Genomic DNA, 25,701 nt, shown 5'->3' with positions numbered 1-25,701 from the left:
AGTGCTTATAAAGTAGGCCTACTTGAAATAAATGAATTTTAAATTTGAATTTGAATCAGTTGTTAAGTTTGTTTTCATGATGATCTTTTTTTGATTGCTTTAGACATCTCGAAGCGATTGTAATGACTTGAAATACAATTTACACGTGAAAGTGTGTGCGTATAAACGTTTGTGTGATCTCGTTACGTACCTCCGCAATCCCGTCGTGCCCACGATCCATGCAACTTCGACATCCCAATATATTATGGTGGTATGTGCCCGGTGCGTGCTGGGATCAGAATTTGCCCCCCACGGAATAATTAATATTCGGATTACAACAGCTAGTATGTCATAGAGTTCATTACCACTGGATATTTATTTAGAAGCGGAACCTTTCATCGCAGACTTCTTAGTAAGTGATTATTTTCGGTTTCAAAACTGTCATTAAATTATATTCAATTTCTGTCTTCTCTATCATATTTCATCATCATCATATCGACCCATTACCAGTCTACTACTGGGCACGGGTCTCCTCCCTCAATGAGAAGGGGTTAAGGCCGTAGTCCGTGGCCCAGTGCAGATTGGTGGAATTCACATAACTTTGATAACATTGTGTAGAACTCTCAGGGACAGAGGTTTCCTCACGATGTTTTCCTTCACCGTCGAAGCAAGTGATATTATTAAATAATTAAAACGCACATATTTAAAAAAAGGTAGAGGTGTGTGGTGGGGTTCGAACTCGGCCCCCCGAAAATCAAGTCGAGCTCCTACCCACTGCGCTATTATAGCTTCTTTAGATACACTTTTCTTTATAAACATTTAATTATAACACCTATAAGTCCCCGTGTTGTTCTAAGATATACATGATAATTAAAAACCACTGCGGTTTTTTTCTATTGGTGGTTCGGTATCAACAATAGAACATATTTCCACATTTTTTTTTTCTTTTTCCGAGCTTATATAAGAAATGTTGATTAACCACGAAAATCTTAATTTGAAATCTTTAGTTACCTACTCACACATATAAGACCACAACGCTCGGTGCGCCACGCAGGTCGTCAAAACAGGCAGTCAATGGCAATATACAAAACGAAGATATTTACAGATATTTACAGTCCTACTGAGATTTCCCCAGTCGGTTTTCCAGTGCCTCGATGGCGATAATGAAGACCCAGTGAGATTCAGTAATGATCTCTTTCCGTTCAACACTAACAAAGCGGCGGGACGAGGGACGAGGGACGCGGGGACCGGGGCATCGCGATAATCGCAAGCCTAAATTGAAATTTCCATTGTACTATCACAGTTGTATTATATCATCGAAAAGGGAAAGTTTTATTTCCGCATAATCTTTTATTGAAACCACTGAATCAATATTATAGATATCTTGAAAGGAAATATCCGTACCGATCCATACTGTCATTACCGATATTACAAATGCGAAGGTGTGTTTATTTTAAACTATTGGATATAACGGCGTCTGTGTATCATTTTCGATGTTCCATGCGATTAAGAAGTTTTATTTTGGTGCCAATACAATGAATTTATTTATTAAAACAACATTCTAAAAATGTAGATTCAAAATACACTATAATTGTTTTTCTGTTTAATATTTTCAGGATTATTTACAGAACTTGGCACCCAATTAGATCTCAATTCGTTTGTCAGGGAACTTGACTACCACCCTCATCCTTCATATTGAACTTGGCTCTCATTTTCACTTTTCAGTTTTTGATGGGATGCCATGACTTTTCATTAAGAAATTATTAATATTCCATTTTCAAAAATGAAATTTAAAATTACCTTTTTTTCTGCGTTTACGGTATAAAGTTTCCTATTCCGCAACAATGTTCCTTTCTTTTGGTTAAAACTTGAAACGTTGAAACGTGAAACCCTACTTTATTTCTTGATCTATGCTTAATATTATAAATTCGGTAGTCGATCTGTTTCTTACGCTTCTACACCTAAATAATTTATAACAGAGGTGGATTAAACATTGAGAAAGAACATAGGCTACGTTTTATCTTTAGCTTTAGCAAAAAAAGACTTAAAAGGGATGAAGTTTATTCGTAATTTATAAGATAATACCATATAATACTTTGTATTTAGACACATAGATAAGAAATGAATAGATAATTATTTCAGTGTACTCAATACTAATATTATAAATGCGAAAATTTTTCTGTTTCTGTTTTTGTTTTTGTTGCCTCATTTCGGGTGAACCGACGAACCGAGATTCATGAAATTTAACACACATTATAGTGTGCATCCTATAGATTGACATATGATAATATTAATCACGGAAAAGCTGAGTATAAAACCTACTACGTATTGATGAATGGTTCCCACTACGCCCCTTCTCACTAGCTGCTATGCGCTTTTACATTAGGGTCTCACTGCCTTTATACCTACTAATTGTAGTAGACATTTACTCCTGTTTTAGTTCCTAAAACGTCGCATGCACAGGGTGCACTAGTTATTTAGCAGCTTTAAATCAGTTAAGCCCCGCCATTTACCTCTATCTAGGATCCATTGTATCTGCGCCACTTTTTACCTGCCCACTGGGAACAGTGCCAAATTGTCTATGTAAGTTACCTACATCTGGAGAGTACCTACATCGCAGAGTAGCAGCCTATTGGAATAATGGTTTGCGTGTTTAACTACGTTTCGCAAGGTCCTAGGTTTGATTTGGGGGTCGGGCTGGAAAAATTAGGTTTTTCCGTGAAATAAATGTCGGTACCAACCTAGAGTTCGGATAATAGCGGTGTCCAACCTTGTACGTTGTAAAGTACCTTGGCAAACACGTCATGCAATATCGTATCTATATGTGATAATAATCTTTAGAACCCATCAACCCGCATTGGAGCAGGGTTGTGGGCCACAATTGGCTTATATATATATGTGTAAAAATAAACGGGGGTAACCTTCTCCTATTCCATGTTCCCGCCCCAGGTGGACACGTTAATTATCAAATATAATATTATATATATATATACCACCCCCCGAATATACCACATATATATATATATATATATATGGTATATTCGGGGGATATAATTTCTGCCTGATCTGGGTGTTTTAGGCTATTGATGGAGTTTCATAAAACGTTAATATCTTCACTAAATCGTCTTCTTGACTAGGACTAGGACTTCTTGTTAGAAATTTGTCAAATAATCATTTCCCATACACCGCAGCTTTATCAGTTGTCAGTTGACACCTAGAACACTCGGTGACTTGACTCGGTCATATTTCTGAAGCTTCCAGGAACTTTAACAATGTATTAAACTTATTCAGTAAATATGCGTGGGAAAAACACTGCTATTTATTTTTTTAAATTTATATATATTAATAATTTATGAACTTTTTTTTCCATCATTGGGATCATTATTTATCTGGTTCCGACTCAATCAGACCATTCTATTGAAAAACTCCATATCTACTGTAAGTAGCTAAGACCTAAACCCTTCTCATTTTGAGAGGAGACCCGAGCCTCGTAGTACTCCGTTAATTGGTTGACAATGATGATAGAGTTGAAGCAAAACATCGTAGAACACTGCAAGCCTCGGAGTTCTACATATTGTTCTCATAAGCGTGGGAAGTTTACCAATTTACATTCTCCTCAATCTGAGAGAAGACTCACGCCCCGTAGTGGGTCGGTGACAAAGCAATCAAATAAAAAAAAACCATAGTATATCTCTCGTTAAATAAATTGCAGCTGGAAAGATCCTGCCTAATCCTTCCAAGTCCCGACCACATGGCGGCTCAGGCTATCGCGACCTAAAAATTTCTTTTCCATCTCAGGCACTAGACAGAAAATTGGCAAACACATTTCTTCGAACAATTTCCAGACTCCAATGTTATTTAGCCCGGCCCTATTGGAGTGGTGCCAGAACGAATTTTGGCAAGATACTTATTGTTCAACAAAGGATGTAAAGACAAACATGGCGTCAAAAGTCAAACTCCCTTAAATGTGCCCGAACCATTAATTACAGCTGAAGCTGTAATATGCAATTTGAGACGTGTTTATGGTTATTGTGGTAGAGTTATTGTAGTGTGGAAATGGTTTTATTTATGGAAATTTCGTAGTTTTTTAAAACGGGTCACAAGCTTCCTCTCTTAATACAGTATCCAATTTTTAGCTATACATTATTCTACGTCTTCGTATTCTTTTTCTTATGCCAAAATGTTTTTCTCCTAACTTCTTCCTGTCTATATTTAAATAAAAATAAATAAATAAGTTTTCGTTCAATTCAGACAGGTGTCCATATACAACTGTCTATCTGTTTATGGACACCTGTCTGAATTTAGCCGTTCCGAAATAAATAGGACAACGGAAATTCGTATACAAACAACAATATGATGAATCTTACGATCACTAAGTAATAGAGAGATGGTTTTAGAACCCACCACGCTGTTCCAACGCAGGTTGATAGGTTTAGGGTTGATCCTAATATGAGTCACTTATGTCGTAGTTACAAACAGACACTTTAGTTTTTGTCATTTACGTATGCTGGAAAAAGCTAGGACAAAATTTGTTACTAGGATAAATAAAGTCTTAGACAGAAAGTGAAGGTCATTAAATGAGCTCTTTTAGACAAATATAGTGTTAATGTTAACGCTATTTTGACTGACAGTTTTTAGTTTAAGTATACTTAGTTGTTAAGTTTATTAAACTATCTCTGTTTATGTTGTTTAAAAAAATATTTATGTGCATTAATTTTGATTGTTGTTCTGCGGATCATAAATTTTTTTAAAAAACCTTCCAACTTAAAAAAAATACACCTACGATGTTCAGACATAACACCCCGTCGATTTTACGTCGTACCTACGTCTTGGAACCTACTAAGCGAATTCCATTTTCAAAAACTACGCGTACATTGCAAGTAGGTCGATAAAACTACTAACAAAGCCTCTCCGCAACGACTAGTAGTTCAGTGAGAAGTTTAATTAGTTCCTGACACACAGTTAATTTATTAGTCCACTTCCCAACGCCTCGCCACTGATAAGCGTAACTAATTAAATTACTAACTGTTTACATCGTAATGTAACAAATACGGACTTTTTCCGGGAAAACTGTGTAAAAGGAAAAACGTGAGCTTATTACACTGACGTTTCAGTTAGTAATGTCGGTTTTTTGACCTCTCTATACGTCAACTTCTCTGGCTCAATGGTGAGCGCTGTTGTCTTGAGTGGAGGCCCCGGATTCGCCAGCTCAACATAGCTCAACATTAACGAGACTGTGAGATGGTGATAACAAAAAAAACCTTGCTAAGTTTGTTGTGGGCCCTTCTTAAACCAGGGCGCGTTTCGAATACTCCTAGCTTAAGTTTTAAGTTAACGAATGCAGTTATCCTCATCACTAACATAAGTGTGACATGTTAAATATATGAACGCTTCATAAGTGCCTGTAATAAGGTCTACATGAATAAAACATATTTGAATTTAAATTTGATACCCGAGAGGGGCAGTTTGGGAATTTATAATTTCCAAATTTTTACTGGTCTGGTCTGGAGGCTTTGGCCGAAGCTAACTACAACCCTAAGATCCATAAGATTTGCAAAAAGCAGCCGCAATCCTGAGAAGAATCCCAAAATCCTAAAATCTCAGGTCTAATATACTGGTCAGGTACTAAGATATGGTAATAAATATATTTTTATACGAAATATCGTATTTCATTAACGTTGTAAAAAACAAGTAATCGACTTTATTTTTGACACAGAGATAGTTTAAAGGACCGAGAATAACAGAGGCTACTTTTAATCCTGGAAAAACATGAAATTCCAATGTTAGTCTGTACTTATCGTAATTCTTTATATGATTGATTCTTTTAATCAATACAGACTTATCCACTGCGGGGTATAACCGCAGGGCGAAGCTAGTCATATCGTAAACGAATATATTAATATAGCTAGCTAGTAATCTATACTAAAAAGTGCACAAACTTCGAGCATTACTGCACAAAGAAAATATCTAGAATAGTAATATTATTTTTAGAATTATTCGGTTCCTCGAAATGTATAAAAGATTGCAATGATTTCGTCCAATCATGTGAAAGCTTTGGTACGTATTCCGATACAGCGTTGATTAAAAGTGAAATAAATGTAAACGCTGTAGAACATTTTTTACTAATGAATATCAGCCGGTCGTGCAAATAGCTTTATGTAAAATTGGAGTAGGTACCTGTAGCAACACCCCAATTGATGTGACAGGTCTTCCAATTAGTTAACGTGCCCATCTTAAACTGAATCCTCACCAACTACAAAAGACGAGCTTGTACAGAGTACGAGAAGTATTGGGACAAATGTTAAGGTTTATTATTTTATTAACAATTTTATATAAATTTTTCGGCTTTATTTAATTCTATCTCATTCTCTCCTGAACGAATCCTGTACCCTATAAATGTTTATCCTATACATTTTCGTTTCTTCGCGTCTCAAAAAAACAATGGTTTTAAAGAATTACGAGTATCAATTGATAAAAACAAGAGAGCTAAATATAAAAAGGCTCTTAAAAGTTACGCATAGCCACAAAGTGATATGAATTAATTATCATAAACAATAGACTCTATGCAACGACCGATCCGCTCGACAGGGTTCATACAATCACATAAATTGCGTAACAATCGTCATGAAGGTCACGCTTGAATGGCTAAGTAAGTTATACCTCTTCATACTTTATACATTATTTGCTCAGTTTAATTCTTAGCTCTTTCAACCAGATGAAGTCCTCTGCTGAGTATATTATCGCTGATATATTTATTGTGATTTTTCCAGAGTTGGCAACACTAAGTTCTTGATACCAATATGGCGCGATGAGACGTTACCTTATGGGCGATTGACAACTTGAGTTTTGAAATTCAAATATATTTGTCCCTACTGAAAATTGGCGTATGAGTATTTCATACTGCAACACAGAGCTGAGTAGGTGACTCTTTGGTCTGGGTATTTTTGTTTAATCTGTATTTTATTCTTTTATCTATTTTTTTGAAATTATAAATTTTTATTATTTTACGTATTCTAATCGTGCACATTTATATTTGCTACACTATTTTTATTTAACCGAGTCAGCATACTCTTTGGTTAGAATAACTGGTTCATTAACATTATTCAACGGGCCACTTAAAGCCTCTTTCCCAATGGTCTTGGTGTTGTGCCCAGCGAATCTTTGCCATTCGCTTGATGGTGTTCGTCCACATTGTCTACTAACCCTGCGTCTTCCAATGCAGCGTTGCCATTCCAGAACCTCAACTCTGCTCTGCGCAATGTGCCCCGCCCACTGCTTTTCTACTTCGCATCTCGTTCAGTAACAATAGCTACCGGTTTTTCTCGGATCCCCAAATTTCGGTTTGCATAATTTTCTTTATTGTGAGCACTATTTAACATGTCTTAGCCCATGCACCTACTGGAGTCTATCATTCATTTAAGTGAATAAAAATCATGATTAATTATTTCGGTGACTACATTTGTGAATACACATGAGTGAATACATATTTTGAAAGACTTAGTATATACATTAGTCCTTCTAAGGTAGAGTTTTTATTGTTAGTTTTTTTTAATATGCATCACAGCAATGATGTTTAATATCACATTAGGTGAATTCTGATGATAGGTTCAAAGATGCATCACGTTTGCCTGGAGATACCTAACAGGTCACTCTTGTAATGATTCCCCTCTTGTAATGAATACCTTAATATAGGTATTTTAATTGTAGAAAAGCCAGAAGGTTGTTGCAATTATTAGCAACTGATATTTAATTTTAAGAAACTTACTAAATACGCAAATAAACAAAGTAAAATATTAAACTAGCAATTCTTTCACTGCTTTCAAGCAATATTAAAGTATGTCGGAAAGAACTATGAAGTTGGAAAACTTTACCTTCAAATACCCCGCACCTTAAACGGTAGGAGAAATCTAAAGCAAATGCTGGAGCTAGACTTCTTTGCCTGTCGGCCTTTACAAACGCAGCTCGTTAAAAAAAGTCCTTTGCCTAACTTATTCAAACGTGCGGCACGAATTAGGTACTTTTAGTCTTCAGGATCGTAATTTTTTCACATTATAATTAGACCTGGTAGTTAGTACACACAATGATGTACAAAATCTACCTACTCCTTTTTGTAATAATAAATCCATTGCCATAATATTCTGGTAGGTTTGTGATTGGAACATCATAAAACATCAACGTCGAAGCAAGCGTAATATTTTTAATTATTTAAAACGCACATAACTTAGAAAAGTCAGAGGTGCATGCTGGGATTCGAACTCGGCCCCCCGAAAGTGAAGTCGAGCTCTTACCCACTGCGCTATCACCGCTTCTCTTTGTTTAAATGTTGATATGTTGGTTACTCTTTCACGCAAAACTTACTGTACAGATTTTACTGAAATTAGGAATGAAGATAGATTTGTAGCCTTCAAAACACATGGGCTACCTTTACTTCGGAAAAAACTCATGGTTTCCGCGCTTTTTATGAAAATTGAATATCACGTGGATAAGCTATAACTAAATCTAAATAAATAAATAAAAATACTACGACAATACACACATCGCCATCTAGCCCCAAAGCAACCGTAGCTTGTGTTATGGGCACTAAGTTGACTGATGAATATTTTTTAATAAATAATATACATAAATACTTATAATACCCAGACACTGAAAAACAGTCATGTTCATCACACAAGCATTTTCCAGTTATGGGAATCGAACCCACGGCTTGGACTCAGAAAGCAGGATCGCTGCCCACTGCGCCAATCGGCCGTAAATATAGCTGATAACTTGATTGCAACATCATAAAACATTTAACTTTTATCAGCATTAAGTATAATCTATACAAGTGTTCGTAACTTAAAAAGCATTTTTTACAGACCTACCTTACCAGGCATACGATTGTTATCATCTTAAACATGCAATGTCATGAATGTCAATAATTCTTATAACTAGCAGTAAAATTTAGTATAGTTTATTGTACCTAATTAAAAATATAAGAAGTTTGTTTAGTTTAGAAACATTTATTTTATTCCTTATGTTTAAATTATTAAATTAATTTTTTTTTGTAATAATTATCATTATTCATTGTAATTTTTTATTTTATTGTTTAAATTTTTATTTTGTCTTTTTAATTTTATATTTATGACATGCAATTTTAAGCAATTTATACTGTAATTTTAATTTTTAATTCTATATTGTACATTTTTAATTATTTATTTTTCTTTTCTCTAATATTGTTATTTTAATTGTATTAATATGGGCTTTGCCTGAAATAAAGAGATTATTATTATTATTATTATAAATTTATCATCAGTCAAATTTGGTCTCTTACATTGTCTCGATTGAAAAATGTGTGATTTGATACCAGCTCAAGTTAGCCTCAGTTATAATATCCTTATTCTTCTATTTAGAACTTTAAAGAAAACATACCTTAGTGTAAGTTCAGATGTAAGTAAACTAAGGTCTAACCTATGTTAGCGTAACTCTGTTAATTTTTTCATAATATTTGTCATTTGACCAATACTCAAAGTTTGACAACATCAAACATATTTGGCAGATTTGCGTTACATTAAAGTTGCGTTTGTTAAATTGATTGACTCGACCCATTGATTCGATCCATAAAATCTCTAAGATGTTTAAAAGCGTTTTGCAGAAATAGACCCTGATACTTTTCCGCTAAATGATAGACAAATTTCCCATACGAAAAATATCATTTCAAACTCTCTATTTTACTATTCCTAGGAGACAGAAATATTTGAATAATATAATGTAGTTGCAATCTTAGGACTGATTTCACAGCCATTACATAACTTAAGGAGTAACGTTCATATTTCATTACTTGTACAACAATATCAAAACGCGAATTTATTCTTGAATTGAAGATTATTTATTCGGCGTATAAAACGGCTCCTAGACTGTCAAATCGCGACAACTGAGACATAAGTCTTTTACACGAAAGGCTTGTGTCGTATCATCTTAATGTCATTTATGACGATAAAGACGTAAGACAAGTATGTTCATTACATTGCTCGTCCTAAGATATATTAGCATTACTCATTAAAGCTGTTCGGTCAGGAATTTATATTAAATTCTAGAGTCTATTGTAAGCTAATTTCACGCATAGCAGAAATCTGAGATCTTTGGCTTATTCTATGTGACCCAGTTCCTTAATCTTTATCCCTTGCTTGCGTCATTCCATTATGGGTTTCCTGTAGACGGTGATTTTGTTGTTAAAGACGCATGAAACACGTGAAAGTACGAAAGGGTGTATAAATTTAGATACTTTACTAATTTTATTGATAACTAAGATTATAGTTTCAGTTGCAATTACCCAAAGTGGTAGTTGAAGTTGAAGATGTCGCAGGTCTAGAAGTAGTAGTTGTTGTTGTTTGTGCAGGTCGTATAATCATTATGATATGGCCTAAAGTCGACTGCTGGACTAACGGCATCTCTCAACGGGATGGTTTGCATGTAATCACCACGCTGAGCAGACGAGCCAGTGATAGCAGTAAATGGTAGTAGTAGCACGGAGGACGTTGCTGTCCGTTCTCCGTTATGTTCCCTTAGTCGTCTCGTACGATGAATATGTGAAGAATACGCCTTTAAGCAAACGAATAAGACATAGGCATCAATTCTAGCATTTACAGTAAATTCTCGACGGTTATAAAAGGTAATTCTATGTGACCTAATTCCATAATCCTTATTCCATACTTACTTTATTCCTTTAATTAAGTCTTCTTTCTGACCTCTGCCAAAGTTGTTTCCTTTTTTTAGCTCGAATTCTAAGTTAAATTATATTCAGTATCTATTTAATAATACTTAATTAAACTTAGTGCTATGTATTTTAATATTTTTATTATGTCATAAACTAATTTAGAAAATTCGACGATTTTCTATTTTCATAAATAATTCTAGACCTATATAAAATTGCAATGGAGTTAAAAGTGTTGCAATAAAATAAAGAAGTTCTTTTTCAAGAATCTGTGACAAAGTTATCACAAAGATAGGGTCTAAGTAAGTAGAACATCTCGAGATTCCCCCATTGACCTATGAGTCCGACATCAATGAACCAAATCCCAAGCATGCGTATGAAGCAGCGCAAACGACAGGCGTAGAGAACCACAAATACTATGGCATTTGTACCTCGGCGGAGAAGCTGCTTTCGTGAAAATTATTCGGATATTTACCAATTTCTGTAACAAAGGTGCTTCATGGAGGTATTTTTTCTTCTGTTTTAAACGAGAAAGTTAGACACGGGAACTGTTTAGAAGGAGTTTAAGAGCGTGAAAGGAAATGAGTGAGTATAGAAAAGAAAATCGATAGTCACAGAAAAGAAGCTACTGACCTGATTTTCTTGATTGAGCAGTTTGAGTTGGTCATTGATGAGGCTGTACTTGGCGCTCTCCTCTTTCCTCAACGCCCGCTCCTTCTTCAGCTCTGGGCTCCAGAAGGTCTTTATGCTGTGCATGCTGGAGCCCAGCTTCTGGTTGGTCAGTTCGAGCTCCTTCTTGAGGTTGCCCAGCTCGCGCTGCAGGTCGGAGTTCTGGGACTGCAGCTCGCCGAGGAAAAGCGGTGGCGGCTCGCGACGGTAGTAGTCATCTTCGGGCGGCGGCGGCGGCGCGTACGCGCGCTCGTAGTCGCGCTCCAGCGACTGGTAGCGCAGCGGGCGCGGGCGCGCGCGGTGCGCCCCGGCGGAGGCGGAGCGGCCGCGCTCATCGGGCGCGGGCGATGGCTCGTCATCGCGCGCGAGGTAGGGGCTGCGGCGGGACGGGCTGCGGTCCACCTGCGGCAGGCGGCTCCGCGCGCCCGACCACTCCTGCCGGCGCCAGTCCTCCCGGCACGGCGGCCGCTCCTCCTCGCCGGCGTACTCGCGGAGATACAGTTTGCCGTGTTTCCCGCCTCACGTCGAGCGCATTGTGCACTAGCCTGGGTGACGGGCGCGCGATCACTGAACGGGAGCAGGCGGGCATCGATCGCGCTCCGCGGACGCATGCGCGCGCCGCGCAGCGACGCAGCGCTGCCGGCGCGGCGTACGCTAGACGGCGGTGTGTGATCTATAAATGTACGTACGATAAACTGGAGCAGAGGTGTGTCTGATCGTAGCTCTATAATCATCTTTTTGGAATCTTTCAGCCATTTCTCAATGAAAATATGGATTTTTTTTCTGATTTCAGAGTCGCACGTCCATAGAGTAAACAGACTTAGAGGCTACATCCGGTGTTATAAGAAACACTAACATATTCATGTTAATTATGATTGAGCGATTACTCAATTATTCCACTTCCGTGATTTTATTTTCAAGAAATCTTCGTTCTCAACTTCAAAGAATATGTGTATTCACATAGCAAGAAAATTGCATTCTTACGTTACGTAAGGCAAGGAAGTATCAAGTAATCTGTCCTACCTACAGCTTCATTCACCCTGTTCAATAAATAGATTGTATAAGAAGTAGGTACCTACAAAGATTGATAAGAAATAGGAAACGGACTATCCGCCAACTTCATAATAAACTAAATAGGATTAAAGTTGTTATTGAGTGCAAATACACATCGTCGCCAGCGAGATAACTATTTATTCAAACATAATTTTTGACCACTGTTAATGGTATCTAACCAAGGCAAAAACCCCACCAATTGAAATTTTATTTAAATAAATCGGACCTCTGTTAATCGGCGTACATCAAAACTATTTACAGTTAAGTTACTTATTTACTTATATCCACACCAAAGTATACTCTCTGATGTATAACATAAGAACATAAAAAATAATAGGTAAAAACTAAAAAATATACTCCTACGTAAATTGAAGATCGAAGTCAAACTATTGTAAGGGTCGCCTTGATTGGAAAAACCATCAATTACATCATATTCGTACTACCTCCGGGGTTATTTTTAGCTCACTGTTTTCAGCCTCCAGTTTCATGAAATCCAGCGTTAAAGCGCTTTACATCTAGACCGTTGCTTGAAGTTCCTCTTATCCCATGACCCACTTAAAACTTTTCTCTCTCTCTAGCTAATGTTGGGGGAGTATTTCTGTCTCTATCATGAGGTCGTCGTGTATATCGGTCAGGCTGGTTGCAATCGGGAATAGTAATGTAGTTTTTTCCCTGTTAAATTATTTAAACAAAAGCATAAATTGACTTAAGTGCACCTAAATCCACTTAAGACCTTAATTAGGTAATAATTTGCCTTTACAAAGGAGTATTTATTATTTTTTTTTTTTTACTTTACTCATTCGTTTTACAAGCTAAAGACCTTGTCTAGACTAGCCTCCTCCTATAATTGTGCATCAGCCACAGCTTATTTTGAGAAAGAGGTCAATCGTCGAATCCATTCGGCAGTGTTCGGAAAACTCCGTGAAACCTCGTATAAAACCCCTCAGTGCCTGAATACTCAACTATCCGAACAGTGCGTGTTGCCAGTGATGACTTGACATTATATCTCTGAAACGTGGTTACAAGACACCTGACATTGGCTAAACTGTGTAAAGCTATAAAAAAAAAGAAAACGTTGTTACTATATCTAGCCTTTAGCTCTGAGCCTTTATTTCTTAGTTAACGGACCAAATAACCGATATTCAGACCGGATAGCCTAGACAGGAGATAATTTTTATCCCCTGATTATATCCACTGAGAAGGGTTACCACAAAGTGCGGCAATAGAGAAAAGGAGAAGTCTATCCCCTTTTGAAATTTCAAGTATATTATTTCCAGATACATACTTTAAACATTATGTACTTAACTTAATTTTATATTTTTGTTATAATATTACTATTATATACTACATAGCTTACAGCACCGATGTAATGTTGCCTGCCTGGCAGTTTTTTACAGTATATACTTTGGCGAACCTCCTGAGCACACGCTCAGAAAGTTCATAATCTTGTTTCTCCGGCACCATTCTTCCACAGAACAGCGAGACGCCGTGAACGGTAGCATCCTTATGTGGTTGACATACAGGCAACACGAAGCGCACATTTACGTTTCTGATACGGACTGCTAAAGTTTGGAACGCTCTTCCGGCTTCGGTGTTTCCTGATACATACAACTTAAATGCTTTCAAGGCAATCATCATCATCATCATCACATCAACCGATAGACGTCCACTGCTGGACATAGGTCTTTTGTAGGGAGTTCCAAGTTCCACGATTCTGAGCCGCTTGGATCCAACGGCTACCTGCGACGCGCTTAATGTCGTCTGTCCACCTCGTTGGGGGTCGACCAACGCTGCGCTTACCAGTACGGGGCTGCCATTCCAGCACCTTGGGACCCCAACGTCCATCCTTTCTCCGAACTATGTGCCCGGCCCATTGCCACTTAAGCTTCGCGACTCGTTGAGCTATGTCGGTAACTTTGGTTCTTCTACGAATCTCCACATTTCTGATTCGATCGCGTAGAGATACTCCGAGCATAGCTCTCTCCATCGCCCGCTGAGTGACTCTAAGCCGTCTTATGAGGCCCATAGTTAACGACCATGTTTCAGAGCCATAGGTCATCACTGGCAACACGCACTGTTCGAAGACTTTCGTCTTCAGGCACTGAGGGATTTTTGACGAAAAGATGGCACGAAGTTTCCCGAACGCTGCCCATCCGAGTTGGATTCGGCGGTTCACCTCCTTCTCGAAATTGGACCTACCTAACTGGATCGTGTGTCCTAGGTATACGTATTCGTCAACAATTTCGAGTGCAGTGTTCTCAACGATTACTGGTTGAAGCGGAACATGAGCATTAGACATAATCTTCGTCTTGCTCATGTTCATTCGTAGGCCAACCTGTTGAGAAGCTCTGCTGAGGCCATTGAGCATCGTATTTATCGTGTTTATTTTCCGCAAAAAAGAGCCCTTTCACCTTGGCTCCCACTTTCCGGGGTGTATCCGTACCTATTAGCGACCATATTGAGCTCTTGGGTGTCAACATCTCATCCAATCTCAATTTTGGCAAATGCATCGAGTCCAAAGCCAAAGTGGCAGCTAAAAAACTTGGTATCCTCAATAAGGTTAGGCGGTACTTCACGCCAGGTCAACGCCTCGCACTGTACCAGGCTCAAGTGCGAACCTGCATGGAGTACTGTAGTCACCTGTGGGGTGGCTCTGCCAAGTACCAACTTGAAGCTTTGGATTCGGTGGATCGTCGCGCCAGGAGAATTATAGGCGACAATTCGTTAACGCAGGCGAAACTACATAGTCTCCAGCACCGACGCAATGTTGCCTGTTTATCGGTTTTTTACCGGATATACTTCGGTGAGTGTGCTCAGGAACTTCACAATCTTGTTCCCCCTTCCCCGTTTTACCACAGAACAGCGAGACACCGAGAGCGGTGGCATCCTTATGTGGTTGATATCCCATCAACACGCACGAAACGTTTTTTATCCACGTTTCTGATACGTGCCGCTAAGATGTGGAACGCCCTCCCGGTAACTGTGTTTCCTGCCACGTATAATTTAAGTACCTTCAAGGCTAGAGTGAATAGGCTTTTTCTAGGCAAGCGTGCTCCAACCTAGACCTCATCATTGCTTTCTAACGGGCATGATTGTCGTCAAACGCTGGCCTATCGTTAATAAAAAAATAAAAAAAAAATTTAGGTCTCCCAGAGTCTCTGCCATTATGACTACATCGTCGGCAAACCGAAGTTGAGTGATGTACTCGCCTTTAATGTTGATGCCAAGTCCGTTCCAATCCAGAAGCTTAAAGACGTCCTCCAACGCAGCGGTAAATAGTTTCGGGGAGATAACATCTCCCTGTCGCACGCCTCGCTGCAATTGGATTGGTCTCGTAGTCTGATCCTGTATACGAACTGACATAGTGGCGTTTTTGTACAAACACTGCAACACTTGGATATACCGGTAGTCAATTCGGCATCTCTGCAGTGACCTAAGCACAGCCCAAGTTTCCACCGAATCAAAGGCTTTTTCATAGTCCACAAACGCTAAGCAAAGTGGCCGGTTATACTCTTCAGTCTTCTGTATAATCTGCCGCAGCGTATGAATGTGGTCTATGGTACTAAAGCCCTTACGGAAACCGGCTTGTTCGGGAGGCTGGAAGTCATCAAACCTACGAGCGAGACGATTCGTAATGACTCTCGAAAACAGCTTGTAGATATGACTCAGCAGCGAGATGGGTCTGTAATTCTTCAACAAGGTATTATCACCTTTTTTGAAGAACAGAACCACCACACTCCTGTGCCATGCCTCTGGCGTTGTGCCTTGGTGAATAACGGAATCAAACAATCGCTGAAGGACTTTCAGTATCGGTTTTCCACCTGCCTTCAGGAGTTCTGCCGTTATTCCGTCATCACCCGGCGCCTTGCCATTTTTAAGCTGCTTGAAAGCCACACTAATCTCGTATAGGCTGACGTCTGGGATATCTTCGGTATAGTGTCGAGTTAATTTGGCTTCAAGGCAATAGTAAATAGGAATTTTCTAGGCAAGCGCGTCCCAACTTAGACCGCATCATTGCATTACATCAGGCATGATAGTTGTCAAGCGAAAGTCTAAAAATATATATATATATATGTATAGTGTCACTGAAACTTACAATAAGTATAGTATTTATAGTTCAAACTTTAGTTCCTTTGACACTCGTATAACAGCATAACACGTACAGCGCCAAAGTGGCATTGAGAACTTCTCATGTCTTCATGACAGCTCAGACCGATTTTGACGTTTGTCTTTGGCGGTAAAAAAAGGTGAGTTTTTGATAATTTAGGCCGGTCAAATTTTTAAGGTGAGAAGCTTTTCAAGAAAAACGATTGATTGCGACATGTCTTCACTATACTATGATTTTACGATAAAAATAATGGTTATCCAGGAAATACGTGAGTATATACGAATCCCGCATATCATCAACAATAGCCTATATAACTGCTGGACTAAAGGTCTCTTCCAACGGGAGGGGTTGCCATTAATCATCTGAGCAGATAGGTTGGAGATCTCAGGAGATAGTACTTAGTAAAAGCACACAGGACGTGTTGTCCGTTCTCCATTATTCCCTTAGAGCCCTACTATCCTCTTAATAGAGTTCAGTGCGTTAAAATCTTGAATTTTGTGCAAGTTATCAGCCTTCATGGAATCAGCTACGCGCCGCGCCGTAGCACTCTGATACGGTGACGCGTAGAGGTTAGCTTTATTAGTCGAAGTATTTAGACTAGTGTTACAGTAATTTTATAAAAAGAGGTTAAATATCCAACCTTTTGATAACTATAAATTCATATTTGCCAGATGTTTTATTAAATTAATTAGGATTTTTACTAATTTGATTAAAAACCAATGTTCATGGCATTGAGTTGGTGGGTATTTTGATATAAATACAACTGCTTTTTCGATACACTGCAGTCCTGCATGAACTCGAACGATGCAAAGATACCTCCCAGTGTCTTAGGCGTTCATCACTAGCTTTTGTGTATTTTACACAACCTTTTATACCATTTGAGTGTTTATATTGCCAAGCCAATATAATAAAGCGGAAAAAATAACTTATTGTCATGTAAAAAATGGGCGACTACTGATCTTTTTTTTTATTAATAATTGATGGACCAAGATGGCCCACCTGATGGTAAGTGGAAAACCATCGACTAGAAACAGAGCGATACTTCCTGCAACATGCCGCCCTGTGTCCATCAATTTGAGACGCAATTGTGAAGCCTCATGCGCCTGTAATTACACTGGCAACCACGCCCTTCAGACCGGAACAAAGCATTGCAGGAATAAGTTCTAACTTCATAGCTGCATTGTCGGCCGAGTGGCGCAGTGGGCAGCGACCCTGCTTTCTGAGTCTAAGGTCGTGGGTTCGATTCCCACAACTGGAAAATGTTTGTGTGATGAACATGAATGTTTTTCAGTGTCTGGGTGTTTATCTGTATATTATAAGTATTTATGTGTATTATATTCATAAAAAAAAATATTCATCAGCTATCTCAGTACCCATAACACAAACTACGCTTACTTTGGGACTAAGATGGCGATGTGTGTATTGTCGTAGTATATTTATTTATAGCTTAATATTAATTTACTGTGAGATGGTGATAACAAAAAAGAATTTACCCGGCTAAGTTCGTTGTGGGCTCTTCACTGCAATTAGCAGGTAGTGGTGATAATAAATCGAAACGGCAGCACTTCAAGACATGAAGGATGGGTCAATTTAATGCTAGAAATCATATACAGATAGTTTTCAACTTTCTTTTTCTGTATTGGAGCAGCGTGGAGGAACAAAGCTCTAAATCCTACGAGAGAGAAGGCCTACGGTCAGCATTGGGACATTCTTAGACGCAAAATTCCCAACATAACACAGCAAAGACTATCCTATTGACATGCCGCTATCGAACATGTTATTAGCTCATAAATACAAACATTCATACATACAAACACAAACACGCACGCACACATGCATACATACAGCCATATATACATACACTCACACAGATACACACACACACACGCACACGTGACCGCCGCGTTGTGCCGCCCTGGCGTGCCCTCCGTGCTGGTGGAGGGGTCACATCCCCTGCAGATGTAGGTGGTTTTAAATTCGTTCAATGACGACGAGGACGACGATTCCTCCTAGCTCGATCGAAGCTGCCAGCTTATAATTTTGTTGGGATAAATAAATGTGAAAAAATCTAACATTTACGACGGATGGCAGGCGACTTTTTGTATTGTTATTATTCTTAACTTAAGTAGGTGTAAAAAGGTTCTACCTTCATGCAACACGTATTGTCGGACGACGCTCAATGGAAGGAGTGAAGACACCACTCTCTCTCATTACTCTCAGCAGATGCGACAAACGTGTTGAATTGTAAATGAGTCGTACTTGTAGGAACATCTGTATAAAACACTTTTAGTTATACGGTGTGGATACCACACCGTATAACACCTCATTGCAGTCACAGATCTTCCCGCTGTAAAGGGGGGTACAGATAAATATCAATTGGTCGCATCAATCACCATAGGTATTACCGTATTCGTATCACCAAATCATTGGACGTGTCGTATCAAGTGTTACAGTAAATTTATAAAGTGGGTAAATAATTAAATTTATAATATCTAAAATATTATAAATTCATATTTGCCAGACATTTTATTAAATTGATTAGGATTTTTACAAGTTTGATTAAAAACCAATGTTCATGACATTGAGTTGGTGGGTAATTTGATATAAATAAACTTCAGTCCTACATGGACTCGGACGATGCAAACATACCTCCCAGTTTTTCAGTCGTTATCGGAAGATATTTTTCATCTAAATCTTATTCAGTTTAGATACTCTATATCATGATTAAATGTTTATATACTTTTATTGTATATCAGATAAAATAACAGAAAATAGGAATACGCAGAGCAAGTTAGATAAAGGGTAGGTACAATATTCTGAATATGTTTTATGTCGAACTGGGTTTTGTTCCGATCATAAGAGGAAAGCTGTTAAAGAATTTAGTTCTTTATTTGATGCTAAAAATACGGCCAATTTATCCGTGGAACAAATGTAAATAGACAAATGACATGACGTTTGCCCATGTCACCCCTAAAATACTACATTTACCTAACCTCACCGAATCTAATATTTTATTTACTAATCACAAACAAGTGAAATTACTAAATTTTGCGGGACACAGAAAACTCTCCTACCTTTTTATTTAATGTCAAAAAGGTAACAAACCTATTCCAAGGAATTAACCTTTATTTTTAACAGAATAGATAGGTTTATCAAGCGAATTTTGAAAAAAATGGTAAGAGAGCTTTTTATTGAATCTTGAATCCCAAAAACTATGCTAAATTGATTTGTAGTGTATTGATACTCGTAGCTAAATTCAAAATTTCTTTATTCATGTAGGCCTATCACAGGCACTTATGAAGCGTTCATACATATTTGTTTACATAATTGTAACGGGATGGTGATAACTTCGTTCGCCAACTTAAATCTAAAGCTACGAGGGTTCCAAACGCGCCCTGGTCTAAGAAAAGCCCACAACAGCCGGGTAGTTTTTTTTTGTTATCACCATCTTCCAGTAAATTTATATTAAGCTGTGAAGCTAGAGCAATTCACATCCAAGATTTTTTATCGTTTAAGTAATCCTTAATATTATAATAGGATTTTTCTGTTTCTGTTAAGCGAAGGAGTGCGCTACGGATGCGGAGATCGCATCCGGCAAATGATGCATATCTATCTGGACCCGGCTTAAAGCGCTCCGGTTGGGATTCATTAACGTTACAGCATCACTTATGAATACTGAATAGAACTTTAAAGCAGCTTTCGCGAATTATTAACGTTCATTTTTAATAACGTCAGTTAACGTTAAGCGAAAGAATAGATAAAAGTACTTAGTACTACCACAGAGTTCTTACTATTCGCATTATACGAAAGTGTGGTTTGACCATTTTTTGGATTGGTGTAGATTACTACTGGAAATAAGTTGTTTAAGGGCTAGATAGTGATATAGGTTACCATTAGATATCCCAAAAAAATACAACGTTTCTATGAGTTGTATCGAAAGGGAAATTCTAATTCTCATTCATCATCATCAACGTTCTATCTCCTCTCAGAAGAAGAGAAGGGTTTAGGCCATAGTCTACCACGCTGGCAAAGTGCAGATTGGTAGACTCCACACGGCGTTGAGAACATTATGCAGAACTCTCAGGCATGCAGGTTTCCTCACGATATAATACCGTATACCGTAATACCGTTTAAAGCAAGTGATTTTTAAAGTGCTTAAAATAAAACGCACTTCACTCCGAATGTCTGTGGTGAATGGTGCATGATGGGACTCGAACTCACTCTCCACGAAAGGAAAGTTGCTTACCCACCAGGCTTTCAGAAATTATCTCTAGCTCTTAATTTTCCAAGTGTAGGAAAACTTATGTTACAGTAATTTTATAAAGTGGGTAAATAATTCAACTTTTGATAACTGTAAAGGATGTTTACAAATACGCTAGTCATTATTATTTAATTAATAAATAGTTTCCCTCATTGGTTACGAGCGGCAGAGAATAGAGAGTACTGGTCTTCTCTGGAGGAGGCCTTTACCTTTCATGGAGAGGGTTCTTGCTAAAAAAACATTAAATTGATTACTGCGAAGATGTTATGCAAATTATAACACTAACTTAAATCGACAACTAATGAATTTACTTATACATTTTTAAATGAAACTACAAAAATAAAATGGATTTTAATATATTATTATTATATTGTAATTATTTGCTAATCATAATCACATTAATTTTAATTTATTTATTTCTAATCTATTCTATATGCACACTGTAAATGAAATTGTACTATGGAATGCAAGAAATAAAAGGCTTTTTATTTTATTTTTATTTATTTATTTAAATAGTTTCCAGGAAGCAATTAAAGTTATATTTGATTAACAACCAATGTTCATAACATTGACGGCCGATTGGCGCAGTGGGCAGCGACCCTGCTTTCTGAGTCAAGGCTGTGGGTTCGATTCCCACAACTAAAAGAGGTTTGTGTGATGAACATGAATGTTTTTCAGTGTCTGGGTGTTTATTTGTATATAATAAGTGTTTATGTTTATTATTATTATTAGGTTAGGGCATTCATATTATGTAATTATTGTATCCATTTTTTTAGCCTGAATAAATGATTATTATTATTATTATTCATAAAAACATTAATCAGCTATCAGAGTACCCATAGCACAAGCTACGCTTACTTTGGGGCTAGATGGCAATGTGTGTATTGTCGTAGTATATTTATTATTTATTAATAGTCAAAGTCAAAGTCAAAAATATCTTCACTTTTGATGCGTACATTACATGAGAATTACACGGTAGTGAGATGATGGCGATAACCATATTCGTGAACTTAAGAGAAAAAGAGATTTTTTTTCTCTTGTCCTTTTTCACGCAGTTACTTCCGCATTTATAACATAAGCTAGAAAAATAGGAAAACGATATGCACAGTTCCTTCGGTCAAAAAGATGCAATACACCCGCACTCTTTATGCGTACTTGTAAGTGTGTAATTTGACAATGTTTCGAATGAGGTTTCTTGATGTGCCCCGGTACACTGCGCATACAATAGAATTCGGCGTTTATCATTTCGTAGACTCTTAAGAGGTGAAGTAAACTTGCGCGTATTTCAGGGCGGGCCCTAGGTCTACCTAGGTCTACATATTTTAGTAACTATTTCTACCTTATTACCTATTAAAATTATTATATACCTAAACATTACACGAGCATGGAAATTATTTCAACGGGATATGTGATTTTCCGGATGCATAATAAACTACCTATTAAGAAAGAAAAATATGTAAAAGCTTCTCCAGAGCGGATATTAGTATAATATTATAATCTATATCCATGCACATAATAAATATTTATATAAATACCTGCTTTTAACTGTGGCTTCGCCCGCGTGGTAATTTGGAAAAATGCAAGCAAGCGAGCCAGAAAGCCAGCAAGAAACAAAGCAAGCAAGCGTAAGTTTATCTACCCATAGGAACTTTCCTTTTTTTCGGGATATAAAGTATCCCATGCCATTCTACGGCTCATAAACCATACCTATGCAAAAAATCACATCAATCAATTGCTCTGCTGACAAACAAAAACGCTTTTTAATATTTGTATGAATTATGAAGAAATCAAAAATAATTGCCATAATAGGTATTTACTCATCATAAATTAACCCAACCTGAAACTTTTTTAATCATCTTGAGGAAACACGAATGCCCGAGAGTTACTCATAATGTTCTCAAATGTGTGGCGTCTACCAATTTGCCCTGGGCCAGCGTGGTTGTAACCCGGACCATCTCATTATGGGAGGTGACCCGTGCCCTGTGGTAAGTAATGGGTTGATAAGATGAGGATGATTATAAACCAATGAAAGGCTGCGTGCCTAAGTCTTGTAGATACGTTAATTGGGCAATAGGTAGGTATTAGACTATATCTTTGAGAATGATAAAGGATATTAATTTCGATTATAACATGCAACTGCCAATTTCAAAAAGTTATTAGCTAAAAACAATTAAAAATAATGTTTGTAGCGTAGGTTTGTACGTCAATAAGTAAGGAATGTCTATAGATATCACACTAATGTCAATTGTTAAGATATGAATACACTGAAGACATGGCTGCACGGTGATATACCTTTGCCTGTTCCTTACGGGAAAGAATAAAGACTAAACAAATGACAATAGTCGATCTGCAATTAAAATTTTAGGTTATTTTGTTGTGATTTAAAATATTTGATACATACAACAATGCCCTTGCCTCCAGCCAGCGGCACCGGACGCTATTTTGCTAGAGCTGCAAAATCCATTCGACTTATACGGCAAGGATGCACTAATAGACCGTTTTTTCACATATCGGTAACTCACGTAAGTCAACCTTATCTGCTAACGAAATGTATTACTGCAGTAACTATTGAGTAGTGTAACTCATAATTACCGAATACTTCTGGCTTTTATTATACAACTACCTGATGTCCGCGATTATAAAGATTTTTTACAATTGTTTTAAAAAAAAATGTTTTTCTGTGATAAAAAGTAGCTTAAGTTACTTTTCCCGTCATTTTAACTAACTCTATGCTATAAAGCAGCCGGAGGGAACGAAAAAAAACGAACAAACACACTTTCACATTTAAATTTTTAGTAAGAATATAAATTGATGGGAAAAAGGCCAAGTGGGTTGCGTGATGATCCATCATCATCATCATTTAAACCCATTACCTACTACAGGGCACAGTCTCTTAAAATGAGAAGGGTTAGGCAGTTGTCCACCGTGTTAGCCCAGTGCGGATTAATGGACATAGTAAATGTAAAACTGTCACCTATAGACAGAGCAACATGTTTCAAGGCATGCAAGGAAACTATCCTACAACCCTGTGTCCATCAACCTGAGCCATAGGTATTGTAGCTGTCACAAAAAGAGTGGTAAGGTAGTAGTGGTAGTTAGATGTTAAATATGTACTATATACATAATAAGTGTTGTAAATATTTCAGAGGAGAAGACTAAACAGTCAACCAGTTATAGAGCAGCTGGGCTCCTATGACCCAATGCCAAACATCAACAATGAGAAACTGGTGGCATTGAACCTGGAGAGAATAAAGTACTGGCTTGGGCAAGGAGCTCATGTAACTAACCCTGTTGGGGAGCTCTTAGGTTAGTATTAAATAGTCTTGTCTTTAAATGAAAAAGTGATACCTAATGTGAAGATTTTTTAATCGTACTATAATCCAGATATACAAACCTACAATATTTAGTACAGATATAAAAGATGCAATGCAACTTCTTTCAACATATTTAAACAAACAAACAACTGAGGTTTAGGCAATTAATCCTCCACTGTTTGAAACCTTCAATCATATAAGTTTTGCCAATCACACTCCCTATTATTTAAAATACTATTAATTCCCTATAACAAACGGAGGCCACCAAAACCTTAACAACTACACTATCACCACATTAAGTTTGATAGGAATAGCACTGCTCAAGGAGAATTGTAGCTTATTTTATAAGAAGGAATATAACAATGAAGGGACATAGATGTCCATTGTCCATTTAATTATAGAAATATTAAACTAACTGCTCAACTATTTGATCTTGCAGGTTTAGCCGGTTTCTTCCCAATCCACCCTCGCTCGTACATGACAGCCTGGAGGAATAGAAAAACATCAAGGGAAAACCAGGCCAAAGCCGAACAACAACCAATGGAGAGTAAAGCATAAGTTTAGTTCATAATTTATTGTTAGATTTTTAGGAAATAAATATTAAATATTTGTAGGTATAATATAAAATCTTTTTTATTCAATTACTGATCAATACATGATTTCATTAATGACAATACAGTATTCCACATGGCAAACTAGAAGAAAGAAAGTGTATTATCAATTATGGTTTTCTTGCTTATATCTGCATTTCTTGGCCACGCAAGCTTATTTTTATTTATTTTATTTAATACACTTTGTTGTTCACCAAAACTTCCGTTTAACAAGAATAACATAACAAATACGAGGCACGTGCATTAGGCGGCCTTATCGCTGACAAGCGATCTCTACCAGGCAACCTACCACATATATATAGGCAAGCTTCTTCACGGTGGTTGCGTATTGGATGACGTAACATCGAATTTTCAGAACTGAAAAATCTGTTAGCGTCTCTTCTCGCAACTTTTGATAAGCAAGGAAAATCTCGAGGTGTGCGTTTTTATCTTCCAGCTTTTGTGATTAAAACTGACAATCACTCTTACGAGTCTTCTTCTTCTTTTGATTTATGGCTTTTTGTAGTGCCAACAGCACAATGTACTTTGCCAGAAGTACATATTTAGTTTTTTATTGGTTTGACAGATAAAAGTCATGTGTAGACATTGGTGCCAATTCTGTTAAATTCAAAAATTCTAAATTCATTTATTTTAAGTAGGCCTAATACAAGCACTTTTGAAACGTCAAGTCTGTCCGTGTGTAGTGACTACCACCGATTCGGAAGGCAGATTCTACCGAGAAGAAGGCGGCAAGAAACTCACCAGTTGCTCTTTTCCAACATCAAAAATTTATATTTTAACATTCATTTTTCTATCTTGTGAGAGATGAAAGCGGAGCCAGATGCTTCCGAGCAACCTTGTCATTAAGAAACTCATCAACTGTATAATAAATTCACTGTAATAAATGTGTTTTAACACATTCTTTAAACTTATGCATTGGTAGGTCCAAAATTACCTTAGGAATCATATTATAAAAGCGTATACTCACTCCCACAAATGACTTGACGATATGCAGATGTTACTAATTTATGACCATT

The 25,701-nt window shown here is 37.4% G+C and overlaps 2 protein-coding genes across 6 annotated transcripts in view; one reads left to right on the top strand and one right to left on the bottom strand.

Moving 5' to 3' along the window:
• LOC120623214 (plectin) overlaps positions 1-11,624 on the bottom strand; it is a 65,209-nt gene extending 53,585 nt beyond the window's left edge. For 3 of the 5 annotated variants that reach the window (XM_039889104.1, XM_039889133.1, XM_039889143.1), the window contains exon 1: positions 11,303-11,534. In XM_039889104.1, the coding sequence (XP_039745038.1) occupies positions 11,303-11,425 (123 nt within the window). In that variant the 5' untranslated portion in view covers positions 11,426-11,534. Of the gene's footprint in view, positions 1-11,302 lie in introns of all 5 variants that reach the window. The other 2 variants (XM_039889113.1, XM_039889122.1) reach the window with 1 other exon arrangement.
• An 11,450-nt stretch (positions 11,625-23,074) lies between these two features.
• On the top strand, positions 23,075-24,701 carry LOC120624418 (probable 28S ribosomal protein S16, mitochondrial). The gene is made up of 3 exons (XM_039890951.1): positions 23,075-23,282; positions 23,907-24,066; positions 24,514-24,701. Exons 1-3 carry the CDS (start codon positions 23,166-23,168, stop codon positions 24,630-24,632), a joined length of 396 nt encoding a protein of 131 aa, XP_039746885.1. The 5' UTR covers positions 23,075-23,165; the 3' UTR covers positions 24,633-24,701.
• Positions 24,702-25,701: the final 1,000 nt, after the last annotated feature.

The sequence above is a fragment of the Pararge aegeria genome, chromosome 1 (genome assembly GCF_905163445.1).
Source record: "Pararge aegeria chromosome 1, ilParAegt1.1, whole genome shotgun sequence".
NCBI classification, from domain to species: domain Eukaryota; kingdom Metazoa; phylum Arthropoda; class Insecta; order Lepidoptera; family Nymphalidae; genus Pararge; species Pararge aegeria.
The sequence above is the reverse complement of the archived record's forward strand: the minus strand, read 5'-3'. Positions and strand labels throughout refer to the sequence as shown.